The sequence below is a fragment of the Magallana gigas genome, chromosome 3 (assembly GCF_963853765.1).
Source record: "Magallana gigas chromosome 3, xbMagGiga1.1, whole genome shotgun sequence".
Lineage (NCBI taxonomy): Eukaryota > Metazoa > Mollusca > Bivalvia > Ostreida > Ostreidae > Magallana > Magallana gigas.
Genome location: NC_088855.1, coordinates 59,189,695 through 59,203,672, shown reverse-complemented (window position 1 = coordinate 59,203,672; position 13,978 = coordinate 59,189,695). Strand labels below are relative to the sequence as shown.

The 13,978-nt window shown below is 33.8% G+C and overlaps 1 protein-coding gene across 3 annotated transcripts; it reads left to right on the top strand.

Moving 5' to 3' along the window:
- The first annotated feature begins 144 nt into the window (after positions 1-144).
- LOC105333867 (RWD domain-containing protein 4) lies at positions 145-4,599 on the top strand. 3 transcript variants are annotated; one of them, XM_011437073.4, is made up of 7 exons: positions 145-238; positions 484-545; positions 1,375-1,455; positions 3,073-3,182; positions 3,591-3,636; positions 3,899-4,006; positions 4,213-4,599. In XM_011437073.4, the coding sequence occupies exons 2-7, from the start codon at positions 522-524 to the stop codon at positions 4,390-4,392; spliced, it is 549 nt and encodes a 182-aa protein (XP_011435375.2). In that variant the 5' UTR covers positions 145-238; positions 484-521; the 3' UTR covers positions 4,393-4,599. The 3 variants fall into 3 exon arrangements, with proteins under 3 accessions (XP_011435375.2, XP_065936716.1, XP_065936717.1); XM_066080644.1 differs by having other exon boundaries at positions 202-282; positions 486-545; XM_066080645.1 differs by having other exon boundaries at positions 203-224.
- Positions 4,600-13,978: the final 9,379 nt, after the last annotated feature.

Genomic DNA, 13,978 nt, shown 5'->3' with positions numbered 1-13,978 from the left:
TCAGGAAAAGTTCGGGAAAAGCGAGATAGGAACTGAATATCAGTTGTTGTGACATTTTCGCAAGAAAAACAGTTTTTATATCAAGAATGTTTAATGTTTTCTTAAAATGATTGAGTGGTAAATATAAACGAATCTAAACATTAATTTGAAATGAGTTATATTCAGTACGGGTTAATTTACTCAGCATCCAATATGTCTGCGCCCATGTCAGCATGAAAATCGTCGTAGGCCTATTTTGGTGATTTTGTGTTGTCAACTCTTCTATGTTTGTTTAATCAGCATATGTTTCTTTCACTGTTGATAAAATTTTATCGTAAAATGAAACGTTAGATTTGAAAATAAAATGTTTAATGATTTTCATAACCAAACTTCCAAGTTTACATAAAGCATTGTATTGTTGAATGTTCTGTCACAAGTCTTTGAAACAATGGGTTGTCTCCCACCTTTTAAATTACAATAGTAGATACTTTTCCTTGTTGATAGATCAAAATGGTACACAGAGAAACATAGATGGTCAGAATATGAGTTGTAAAGAACAGCAAGAGGTAAGCTCTTGATTTGTGATATCAAGATAAAAAAGATGGCTATCGGGTTGTAACAGAATATCTAGCCTGTTCTTTGTTCAATTTCCCCCCAGTTATTCCAGTTATTCCGTCTATTTTGTTAAAACATGGAATATTAAGATATCAGATATATATAAATACGATATTTTTCTAGATCATCGAAAAAAACTCTGTTGAGAGCATTATAACACCCCGTGTATATAGACATGTATACACAAGCGAGTGTGTTTCCCTCGGGGCTTCACACCTTTATCGATATAGGCTCCACCCCCACCTGAACTTACCTGTGGTAAACCACCCGGTTAAAAACCTCGGCCTTTAATGTCTCATTTTCAGTCTACGTCATGGCTTCTTAGAACTTATTTGATAAATACACCAAGTTTTGTATTTAGAAAATCTGAACCAAAAACTGTAAATACATGATTTTTTTCTCTTTTTCCAAAACTCACAAAATATATATATATATGGTTAAAACTCTGTTAATACTTATACTTCTTTCTATGCTAAAGGTTGGGTTGTTTGATGCTTGTGTTTATTTTTAAAAATTAATTAAATGAGTTAGGTAAGATATACATTAATATGTCATATACCGGTATACTGATTGAAATGATGTTGCTACATATCTCGTTTACAAAGTCAATTGATTTCTCTAAAATTACTTTTGATAGAAATCTTGGGAAAGATTTTTATCGAGTTCTGAGGAAATATACATCAACAACCACAGATCATTTGATGATAGAGTTAACTTTGTTGTACAAAGATAGCTTGGTACACATAGTATGAGCTCTAAGGTTGTCCCATTCTATTCTAGGAGGAGCTGGAGGTCCTCCATTCTATCTATGAGGGAGATGACAACTTTAAAGAAGTCAGTCTGACCACTTTTCAGTATAAGGTAACATAAACGTACACACATCAATATTACATATCTCTGATTTATATGGGCAGACCAATTCTATGGAGGCTCTAATCTCTTAAAAACTTTGAAAATGTTTTAATGTGGAAAGCAGAAGAGGCTGCAATATCGAAGTGTCAGGAAGATGGCCTTTCAAATTTAGTATTCTAAACAATGCTAAATGCAGGAAGATTGCCTTTCGTATTTACAAGGGTCAGTCAAAAAATAAGAAGACAATGTGGCTGTCTATCATATATTTTTCATGAAAGTCATACTTAACAGATTAATCTATGCACCAACACCTATGTTATTGATATGTGAAGTTTTAGTCCATTTGATGAAATGGTATTTTTGTTACCCCTATTTAAAAACAACATGTTGTGCCACCACGGCGCACAGTAATGTTCAAAACATGACGTCAAGAGTAAACACGCACAGTTTATAGATATACCCATCTTTATATCATGCTTAGTCTCTTGTGCCTTTCTCCTTACAATTTAAAAATTGGCAATGAACCACTTAACATCTTATTTGCACACATTTGTTCCATAATCATAAGTTAGTTCTTCAAAGTTTTCATTTTCTAACTGTGTATCTCTTAGTTTACAGTAAGGATAACCCTGAACGTCGGTTGATGTTATTTTTTTTTTAACAAATATTTACAGATATTCTACTCTCTTTCGGACCGTTTTATATTCAAAATACGATAACCACCATCCCCACAAAATTTATTACAGTTAAACACAAACTTGCAAATAACTTTTGACTTATTTTTTGCACCATTTAGTATTTTCACAGCTTGTATCGGCTTTTTCCTGAGTTAAATCCATTTTGTTTGTACTTCTCGTTGCGCCGTGACGTCCGGCGACGTTGATGTTTTTAGTCAATTCTAAAGAGGACTATCTGTCTTTAGTTACTAATATCTGTTCGACAAAACAATATATCCCGTCATTATTTGGAACATAGAATACCATGACTATGCTTAATTTGAGGTTTCAATATTATTTGGTTTTAAGCCCAATTTATAGAGATATTACTTTCAACATTATATGGTTTATTGTTGACATGACACAAAGTTTGACCGTGCACCGCGACATCATTTTTGCAGGATCAGATTCTAAATAATTCTTAGAAATAAAGGAATTTAATAATTTTTTTCCTTGCAAATTGTTTGAAACTATTGCTAAATTATGTCTATCAAATTTAGTAATGATATGACGTTAAGTAACATAGATATGACAAAAGTCTTCGTATTTTTTTATTGACCCTCATAGTTTTCTAAACAATGCTAAATGCAGAAATATATGTTCATATCTGTATTTGACATTTTTTGGTATATGTATATTATTATTATAATCAAGTAATAATTTCTGGTAAATTAATTCAGGCAAAAAAAAACCAAAAACCTTTCATTAAAATGCACAGAGCAGGACTAAAATCATGCATTGTGTTTGTAAATTATATGATTAGAACATCCTTTAAGGTTACTAGTACTACCTGTAGTATATTTTTGTTAGTAGATTTATGTGAAAACAGTAGACAAACCTGCTTGCTCCCAGCAATCATAGTCCATTAACCACTGTCTGAGGTAAACCAATTGAATGTTTCTTTTTGTAGTACGGAGCGGAAGGATCATTCCAGTCTTTTAACGTGGAGGTTGTGTGGGGTGAGGACTACCCCGAAACGCCACCCCAGGTCAATCTGGACACATTCTACAACAAGCACATGTACGTCACACTCTCACTATATTACACTTGTACATCAGAATCTCAACATATCACAGAAAGACCTGTTTCTTGCTTTCTTTTAAGCAATAAATGTATGTAAATTGTTCTCAGTCTCCTGTCAATTATTTCATTTACTCCGTAAATTGCATACTCACATATGGGATTTGATAGTGAATATTTTGATACTGTTATATCCTTGGAATTATCACCACAGCATATGCACTTATTATTTATTAATAACTTTAAGTTTACTTTCTGTGAAAAAGTACCGTATTATTTGTTTAAAGAAAAAGAAAGTGATTTTCATGGTTTGCTCTTTCCATTAGAAATTCGTGTGGAAATCATGTCATGTGAGGTCTAGTCACTCGTATACCTGATGACTTGATGTGTACATGCTTTGTGTTACAGATACGATAATGTGAAGAGTAAGATAAATGAAGGACTCCAAGAACAGGTAATTTCTCTGTTTGTACGAACGTCCGCCCACCATCTTCTGTCTGTCTATCTGTCTGTTTTTTGGTATGTCCTCCTGCTGTCTGTCTGTACGACTGCCCTCTGTATGTCTGTTTGATCCTTACCAAAGATGTGTGTAAATGATTGTTTATCTGATGCAAAGGACTTTCAGAGAATTTAAAGTACTTTGTAATAACCATTAGATGGTAATTTTTATAACAGTGCTGCTGCACAAATTAAGCATAGTGTTACAACTGTTACAGATCCCTGACCTGTTGGGCTGTGCTATGACCTACACACTGTTTGAGTGGGTCAAGGAGAATTATGATGACCTTGTTGCCGAGCAACCAGAATCCCAGCCAGTCACACAGGTGTGCATTGTACACAGAGAAAAATGTTTAGAAAATTTTCATTTAGTAAAATGCAATCTTGTTTGAAACTACCTTCTTATATGATATAAGAATTTAAAAAAAAAAAAGCAATTCCTAAGAAGCAATCATTGAAAATAACACAAGTCTAGATTTTGCGTAAAAGGAACTATACTATTAAATTTTGAATTCTTTCTGTTTGTTTCAAGGTTACTGAAGAGAAAACTGTTGTTGTAGAAGTGGCCAAGAAAAAGGAGAAAAAGGAACAGTTAACTAAGAACCAAAAACGCAAAATCTTTGATCGACTGGACGCCTCGGGGGAGAGGCCTCGAGGATGGGACTGGGTCGACATTATACGGCACCTCTCACAAACTGGGTCACAAAACTAGACAACTATATAAACTAGAAAGTCCACTGGAAATTTTGGTGCTTGGGGAATTGTTGATAGGTGTGGGATGGGGGAAATGAAACAGTTGATATATTTATATTGAAAGGAGTGTACGGTCTTTGGGTCATTATGATGTTTTGTTTATTTTTTTGTCCTGTAAACACTCTGGTGTATGTACGAAATACAATAAAATCAACTAAAAACTCTTCTAGATGTCTTCACTCTGTGTTGTTGTATAGATCATATTCAAATTATTTTATGGAAATTTTCTCAGTGTGACACAACAGTTATAAAATTTTGTTCTGATATCTTAATTTTAATTGGGAGGGCAACAGTTGAAATTGAACCATGAGGTCTGTAAGTGAATTGCGATGACACCATCAGCTGACAAGTTTATTCCTTAGATGGCTGAGTCAATAAGATGTTTCATAATCCCAAAGTCTGACGCCAAACAATACATGTAAGCACTATCCCAAAGCCTGTTCTTTTCTGTTGAAGATTGATATGGAGGCGTTTATACAGTAAATAAACAGTAGATAAATGTCCTTTTACTAAAAGCTAGATAAACAAGTGTTACATGAGGGTGGGTAGGGGGTCATTTTAAAGTAAATTGCAGTTCTGTGTAGGTTACTCACTATAACTAATAGTAATTTCTAATTGTAAGGTCCTTGACAATCTATCTCAAATGAAATTAGTAACAACACAGTAAGAAGACTTCCATCACGCCTCATTACATTGTGCTTTATTTAGGTCACCGCCCATCACAGGCGATCAGACGACCCTACCTCTGGGGGCAGTGGACAGTCACGTAGACGAGAGCTGACTAGGTCAGCAGGGCAGTAATGTGTCCCAGATTAAAACTTGCTCCAAATCGAGGTTAAATGCTACACTTCAGGGACTATGTCTAAGAAATGGGAACAAGGTTACAAGTTCCGCTCCAATAACCGACACCCGTCCAAAAATCGAAACAAGGTCAATATCGTAACCCACATCGAAAGAGTGTTAACAATCTCACAACAAGATTTCCTTTTAAAGAAGATGGGGGGAATAAGATTAGTCGTAAAATACAATTTCAAATTTAACATTTTTTCAATCAAATATATTTGATATGTTACATGTATTATACGTTTAAAAAAAGGGTAATTTCTAACTATAATAGTCTTATTGAAATATTTCAAAAAAAATGATAAGAAAAAAAAAATCCGTTAGATTTGATGGTATCGAACCCACAGCCTAAAAACCCAAGTTCTATAAATTTAGTTTCCTAATGCCTGGTGCTCTAACCACTGAGCCATTTCATTCACAACAAAGTGCGTTGTTTAAGTGCTTTTTTCAATCTAATTAAAATTAGAACTTCCATCCGCTCCCCGGTTTTCGATATGTCGCGTGACATATCGAAAACCGGGGAGCGGATGGAAGTTCTAATTTTAATTATGTCGCGTGACATATCGAAAACCGGGGAGCGGATGGAAGTTCTAATTTTAATTAGATTGGTATTTTTTCTAAAACGTTCAATTTTTGGGCTAAAAAATGACATTTTTAAAGTATAGTGGGTCATATCTCCACTTTTTTGTTGATTAAATTCAACATTAATTCCATTTAACTGCATTTATAGACTATGACAAAAATATGGATCTCAGACCCACTCTATAAAAGAAAAGGCATTGAAGTTTTAAACATGACACTATTTGGAGGTTTTGACATGCATACGCCAGTTCAAATCAACCTATTGCAAGTATTTAAATATTTAAGGGTAACAAACCGATGTTACGTTAAATTATTGTTTTTGATTTTTTTTTTAAGTTTCAGATTTAATAATATTTTAATGTTGTAGTTTCTAATCTTTCCTCCTATGGGCTTTTACACGCCTTATTCATCCATCTTCTTTCGAATTGATAAGATTAAATTAAAGCAGACGTTTGCTTTATTTCGTTCTTTGTTTAATACGCACATCTCTAATGGAATTTGAAAACTACTTATGGTTGCCTGCACTACACGATTTCTGCTAGGCTCACATTCATCAGTGTCCGCGATTCCAAAATATAACGCAATTTCGACCGCTTCTATAACATTTGGAATTTTCAAGGATTTACTTTTCTGCTCCGTTAATTTGAAAATTATTAAAACATAGCTTGCATGTATTAAGATCAAGCGATTTAAAATTTACCACGAAATTTCACTTGCAAAATTTCTCATAAATCACTTAAAGACTTCTCTTAGGCAATTGTATGCACGAGAACTTCTTTTAATCAAAGTACTGAAGTACTTACGGGAGTTGATTTTATCGATTGTTATTTATTTTAAAATCAACGATATGTTAATTTGCGTGGCAAGTAAATTCCTATAAGTATTTGAATTACGCACATTTTTATAATCTGAATCCTACACGAATTTCGTGAGAACCCGATATCAATTATGATGTGTAATATTCAAATAATTATTCTTTAATCCTACGAATTAGTAATCGAAAAAGTTATGAGAAATTGTATGGATCCAAGAAAAATTGAACTCTACTCTCGTTCAACCAGACTCTCATCTGTATCCGTTAATCTCCGACAAGCAAGAGAGAATCTCTGCTTGTCGGAGATTTACTGAGACAGCCGAGCGTCTGGTTGAACGAGACTATATTGAACTCTGGCGTAGGAATACATAAAATGTACGACTTCAAAAAATATTCGAATTCTTCGTACCATTTAAAATCTGACTTTTTACAAGGTAACTATAAATGAGTTTTCTTTAAGGACAATGCTTAAGAACTCATTACATCGAATTTATTGATTAGAACTCAATGTTGTCAGCGGTGTTGATTTGTGCTTAGGTCCAAACACTGTTTCACTTTCGGTTTGCCTGAGTAACTGCATAGGAGAGTTGATTAAAATCAACTCCCAAAAATCACAAAATTCAATCCAAAAAATGAAACCAGGAACGTATAGAAACACGGAGAAAATGAACGTGTTATATAATCGTGTATACGAGAGGTACGCCACTGAGAGAACGCTGTATTTGAATCACGTATTGAATGAACTTATAAAGGTGTTTAGAGTACGAAATATTATTTATTTCATATATAGATGTTTTTTGTCATCCTTCAATTGAAGTTTTTAAACCATCTCATAAAAGAGACTCCGGAACTCAGTGTAGCACATGGTATCCAACGTGACGACAGCGGCTAATTTGCATATTCAGATGAGCCTACCCCGTTTTCACGTGTCGGCGGCGTGGTTCGGTATACCCCGAGGGTCGAGATAGTCACTGGTCAGTAAGCAGACATTGACTTACCAAAAGACCACATCAATACCCTGTCATCTCTAATGCGGATTTTTGTATTACTAGTATAACCTTCCCAAACAGAAAAAATAGCCTACGGGATCATATCAATGGCTTGTGTGTAAATCATGGTTTTGAGATGATTTCGGTATAGGAAAATTTCACATGCAAATGAGTTAATGGATCATGATTCTCGGGTGATCTGTTAAACTTAACGAATTGCAAGAAAACCATGATCCTGGTATGATCTATTGTAACTAACAACTCATATCAAAACCATGGTTCTGGTATGATCTGTTGTGACTAACAACTCGTATCAAAACCATGGTCCTGGTATGATCTGTTGTAACTAACAACTCGTATCAAAACCATGGTCCTGGTATGATCTGTTGTAACTAACAACTCATATCAAAACCATGATCCTTATATGACCTGTTAAAGGACAATTATACAATAATTTCTTAAAGAAAAAAATGACCACTTATATATATAATTAATATTTTGCAACAGAAAATCATATACTTTTAATATTTGAAATACATTGTCAATTACCAAATATGAAAAATAGTATACATATATGTCACATGAACTGTATCGTTAAGCCAATATAATCTGAATTAGAACGCAGGATCAAAGTCTTCCATAATTTAGATGATAATTATACTGTTGTTTCAAACTCTTCTAGCAATTATTACATGAATTGTTCAAATTAAAATATCATGTATGCATTTCAAAACCTAGCTGCAGGTCTGTAGCTCCCAGTCTGAACTAATGATACGTGTACATCCATGCATTAGTTGCTTGCTTCACTTACTAAATCACTTGATAGTGTATTGTAAATTAGTCTTTATGAAATATTATTTACCTCAAGTGAATAAGAATATATTCCCCCAAAATACTTCCATAAATTCACTTTATAAATATGCCAAGATAGAGCCAGATGCCCAACAATAAGAAATTTCCCTGACATGTACATCACATTTAGGCTCCAAGATGAACATTCAAAATTTGCAACTCAACTTCCTGTTATGCAGAAATCTTAATTCTTAGTGGTCAGTTTATCTGGCAATTAACGAATCATTTCAAACGCATGCTCTGTTGCCTTCTAAGATAATAGCACATACCAGAATCACAAGAAAATCATAGCAGACTCAAAACCAAGAAACAAATCACATCAGGATCATACTTCCTTATTTGTCACTTATGATTTGGGTATGATTCATTTAATGGATCATGTCTAAATCATAGAACAAAATCATGAATTTGTGAGTTGGATATGATTTTTAAGTGATTTTGATATGATTTCTTAAGAACATTTTTTGTTTGGGTTACGCTTATCAACATTCCATTTTAAGCGCCGCGAATGGTAACGCACTGAATGAATGGCCCGAAGTACCATTAGAGACAGACACTGGGGAAAACATAAAGTAACATATCTCTAACCATCGCCAATTTTTGACACATTTTTAGAAATTCATCCGATTAAAAATATTTTTAAAACTTGTTTAAATTTTTATCTGTTGAAAAGGTAGCAGTCATGGTTAGATATATAAAAGAAAGTTGCGAGCCCATTTATTGTTTAACCTTTTTTACGGGAAACTTTGACAAGTTTGACAGTATAGTAAAGCAAATTTTGCGCCTGGACATCATGGGTCTTTTTAGTTATTTAAGATACTTAAGTAGCCCTAGTATAACCAAATTCGCAGTTACATTGTTACAAAGTCTTTCCTCTTCATCCACCATATTTGGAAATGAATGCGGAATGCATTGATGACGTCATTTCCAACAAACTTGCCATTGTATCAGATATCTGTGTATTGTATATATCATATTGCTATAGATCTCTCATTTCAATTTTCAAAAGGAATTAAGTTATTTCATGAAAATATTAAAGCTATAAACTGTACATAAATTTATTAACAAATCCCACAATGGCTGGTCGAGCCATTTATGTATAAATAGTCCGGGTACCTTATCCACCAATGACGAACTAGTGCTAGAGTAATTTCCTTCAAATTTCTGTCACGAATCTTTCATTGATCTTACAAGAACTTCACAGCAGATCATTCTAAAAGAAAAAAAATGTCACTTAAATACCGTCTACTGTATAATTGAATTTTTACCATGTTAATGTTCATGTATTAATATATTGTATTCATAATGTCTTAGAAATTAATTAAATTAAAGAAAACTATGCATTTATCATTACGATTTATGCCTTATGGAATTCTATTTTATCTTGAAAACACTCTACAACTTGTAAAAATAATGCGTACATTCTACAAATTAAGAAATGACGATGAATTAATAAAACTTGTATGTGTACATTCAGGATTTAGAAGTCCTCCTAAATCAATGGACACAATTGAGCAGATGACGGACCTAAATGGAGACTGACACTTACTGTGATACTGCCCCCCAGAGAAAAAACTCGACCCTGAACCGACTATAATCGTCTTAATGTAAAGCATTGACCGTTCAATATCACTTTTAAAAAATGGAGTTTTATGGATTCAATTTCACAACTCTGATCTCAGGTTGATCATTATCAATTTTTGAGTCATTATATTTTTACATACGAGGAGAGAGGACCCTAATCGTTGTGGGGAGAGAGGACCCCAATCGTTGTGAGGAGAGAGGACCCCAATCGTTGTGAGGAGAGAGGGCCCCATGCAATCGTTGTGAGAAGAGAGGCCCCATACAATCGTTGTGAGGAGAGAGGACCCAAGTCGTTGTGAGGAGAGAGGACCCCATGCAATCGTTTTGAGGAGAGAGGCCCCCATGCAATCGTTGTGAGGAGAGAGGACCCCAATCGTTGTGACCATAGGTCTTCCCTAATGTCTTTTGTAATACATGCATATGTAAATAGTTGATTCTTCATACTAACACATTAAAATGAAATATATTTCAAAAGGAGAACTATTTACGTATATAAAAAAGAACAATTGATAGTAACGTAAAGTGTCTTTCACCGTTAATATGTCAGGCGTGATGCGAGAACTGTACATGTACAAAGGCAATTAACTACCAGATACAGATAATGGTGATAAGTCTCGGAGACTGGGAGAAAAAATTACACATTGGAAAATAACATTTAAATATCTGATTTTTGTTTTTATCATGACGAATCCATTCTTCAACATCACATGAGAACCGCAGACTGTGTAGCACTATTGTGCACTTTTGAGCACTGTGCATTGTTAAGCTTCTTATTTAAGAGTGCACACCACGTGATGCTCTTTGACCCCACCCATCACTCTGTGGTTTGAGGGGTGCGACTGATGTCTTTTGATGCTCGGTCTGGACTGTGAAGTGTTCGTCAATTGATGCAAGGGCTTGTGTGTTATATTACACAGCATTTTATGAACTTATAAAACTAACTACCGGTATATAATTCTGCTCCAAATCACTATGTCGGCAGTGTACATTTAATGTACACTATTTTTTTCTGTGATTTTTAACAATATGATCTTATATTTGCTTTGGGTTTTTTTGTCTCCTAAGAAGTAAATTTTTCTGATTATCCGTTGTCCGTCTGTCAACTTTAAACGTTCTCTATAGATCTTGAGTCAACCAAACTTGGCACTTCATATTCTTAGGTGACGGGGAATCAACATATTGAATAAGGGTCACCAATTCACAAGAGAGCCTTTATATAGACTAGATTCTAAATCGTTCAAACAGTGAAACCTCTTTCATTAACCAAAATACTAGGGCACAGAAGGGTGCAAAGTTCAACCTACGAATAAATACCGGTAGGAGGGAAAATTTATACGTTCTACTTAGAACTTAATTTAGGAAATTACAATGACATAACCCTGATAAGGATTAAAAAGGTTCTTACCGTGAACCTTTGATTATTAAGGAGCCCCATTCACACACGGGGCTGCTTTCTTTTACGTAAACAATAGATCTATATGGAGCTTTAAAACCTGAGCTGAAATAAAAGGTCAAATTTTAATAAAAGAAAAAATAGAAAAATAAAATTTGAAATGAAAACGTTTTATCAGGTGAGACACGTGGCCCATAGACCTCTTGTTCTAAAACAAACTGAATTGTACAGATATATGAATTCATTATACATGTATCTCTTTATCAGTATAGCACCCTAGGGTACTACCGACCGATGGCATTCTATGTTAATACACTATATAAATACTTGTGTTTTATTTTATACTCTTGCTTTCTTGTTGCTTTCCTGCCATAATTCACTCTGGAGTTTTTTACTTACCAAACTGTATATTTTATATAGACATCCACTGAATTCAATAAATGAACAAGTTGACACGCGTAGTTACCGGGAAACGGTCGTCAAACAGAGTCAATTGCTTCAAAAACAATATTTTACTGTTTTAAAAAAGTCAAACGATTATATATTACTGATAATGTTTCTATTTTCCCGGTTGACGTTTGCTATAAGCCGGAAATTTACAAAGGATGATAAATTTTAGTTCGAGGGTGTCCCTTTGAACCCCCGAACTCTGCGAAAAGTAAAAATGACACAATATGTCCAAAGAAAAGTACTTAGTAAACAACATGACTAGTTCTGGTTGTTTGCGGGGAGGGAAAAACGACAGCAAGGAAGTTATACAATCTACAGACAATTCAGGGTCGCTTTGATGTTTTATTGCCAGGCAGCTATCTTGTTCCAAAGCAAATACACAGATGAAAGAATATGTTTGTCTTTACTTATAGCGATTTACTTTCAAAATTTCATATAATTTTATAAACGTTTTACCCAACTTTTTCCTTTTTATTCCTCCACTGACCTAGCTGTTAGGAGGTTGATCTTGATTGAACTTGAGGTCGCGGGATTTTCAGGTCAAAAGACACGCCTCCAGAACTATATCTAATTGATATTTTCGCCAATAGCCAAAATTTTTTAAGTGATAATATATTCTAAATTTAGTTCAGCGTTCCTGCATATATAAGTACGGGGTGGTTCTTACTTTCCACATTCAGCCAGAGCCTCCGTGGAACCACCGCCAGTAAGTGTCAGGAAAAATGACCACCGCCGGATACTTGGTCGCTGTGTCCCTTCTGTGTCTCGCCTCCTCCGTCTCAGCTGCAGGTTTGAACTTTTATTTATAAAACAAAAATGATTGTTTTAGTTATTTTTTTATTAATGCTAATAAAAATGGTATAAATAATTTTTGTTTTCATTCTTGACAGTTTCTAACGACACACACACTTGTGTATGCCATTTTCTTTTCTTTGGTTTGTGCTTTTTGTTACGTAGAAAAAAAACAATATTAAGCAATTTTACCTATCCTTGAATTAAAAATTTATTATTAATGAAATTGTTCCTTTACAATAAAACGACAAAAATAAACACTCAAGTCAATGGTCCTGGTTTAAATGATTTAAAATTTTAATATATTTTCATTTGGTAACATTCAAATCATGTGAACACTATTTTTTGACAAGATCAAGCTATGGTATTTTTAAATTTGATATTGCAATTTAAATAGAATAATAAAGTTCTTCTTGGTAAGAACAAGGAATTCAAACAATGAGTAAATTCATTTGGTTAGTCGTAAAATACAAATTCAAATTTATTTATTTCCGTTTCAATCTATTGATAATATTCCAATACAAGTTTGCAAAAGGACAGTCTTTAACTATATTCAGCATTGAATATTTTAACAAATGATTAGAAAAAAATTTGCCTTAAATTTAGGGTATCGAACCGCAACCTAAAACGCCTAGATCTGTAAGGTTTCCTAATGTCTGGTGCTCATTTTGATCACAACAAAGTGAATAGTTTAAATTCCATCGGCGACTTTAGCCACGAATTGACGTTCTTGTATTTAGTTTTTAAAATGTTCAATTGTTGGAATACAAAATGATATTTTTAATATAAAGTGGGTCATCTCTCTACATTTTTGTTGATTGAAATCGGTTTGTTTTCCATTAGGCCTTATTTAGACTATGACAAAAATATAGAGCACGGACCCACTCTGTAAAAGAAGACATTGAAGTTCTAACAAATTGACACTATTTGGATGTTTTGATACGCATACGCCAATTTGAGTCAACATATTCAATTATTGAACATATTTAAGGGTATGTGAGATGTACATAGTTTTGAATTATTTATGAATTAATAACAGATTTTTCGAGATTTTAATTTTGCAGTATCTCATCAATCCTTATATAGACATTTTCCACTCCTTATCCACCCATCTTCTTTCTTATGTATGAAGCTCGAATACATATAACCTATTTTTGACTGACTGTGTAAAACAGTATATTAATATCTGTTTTGCTGTCGAATTCTAGTCCTTTCCCTCTGAAGTGAATAATTATAATCAAACTTA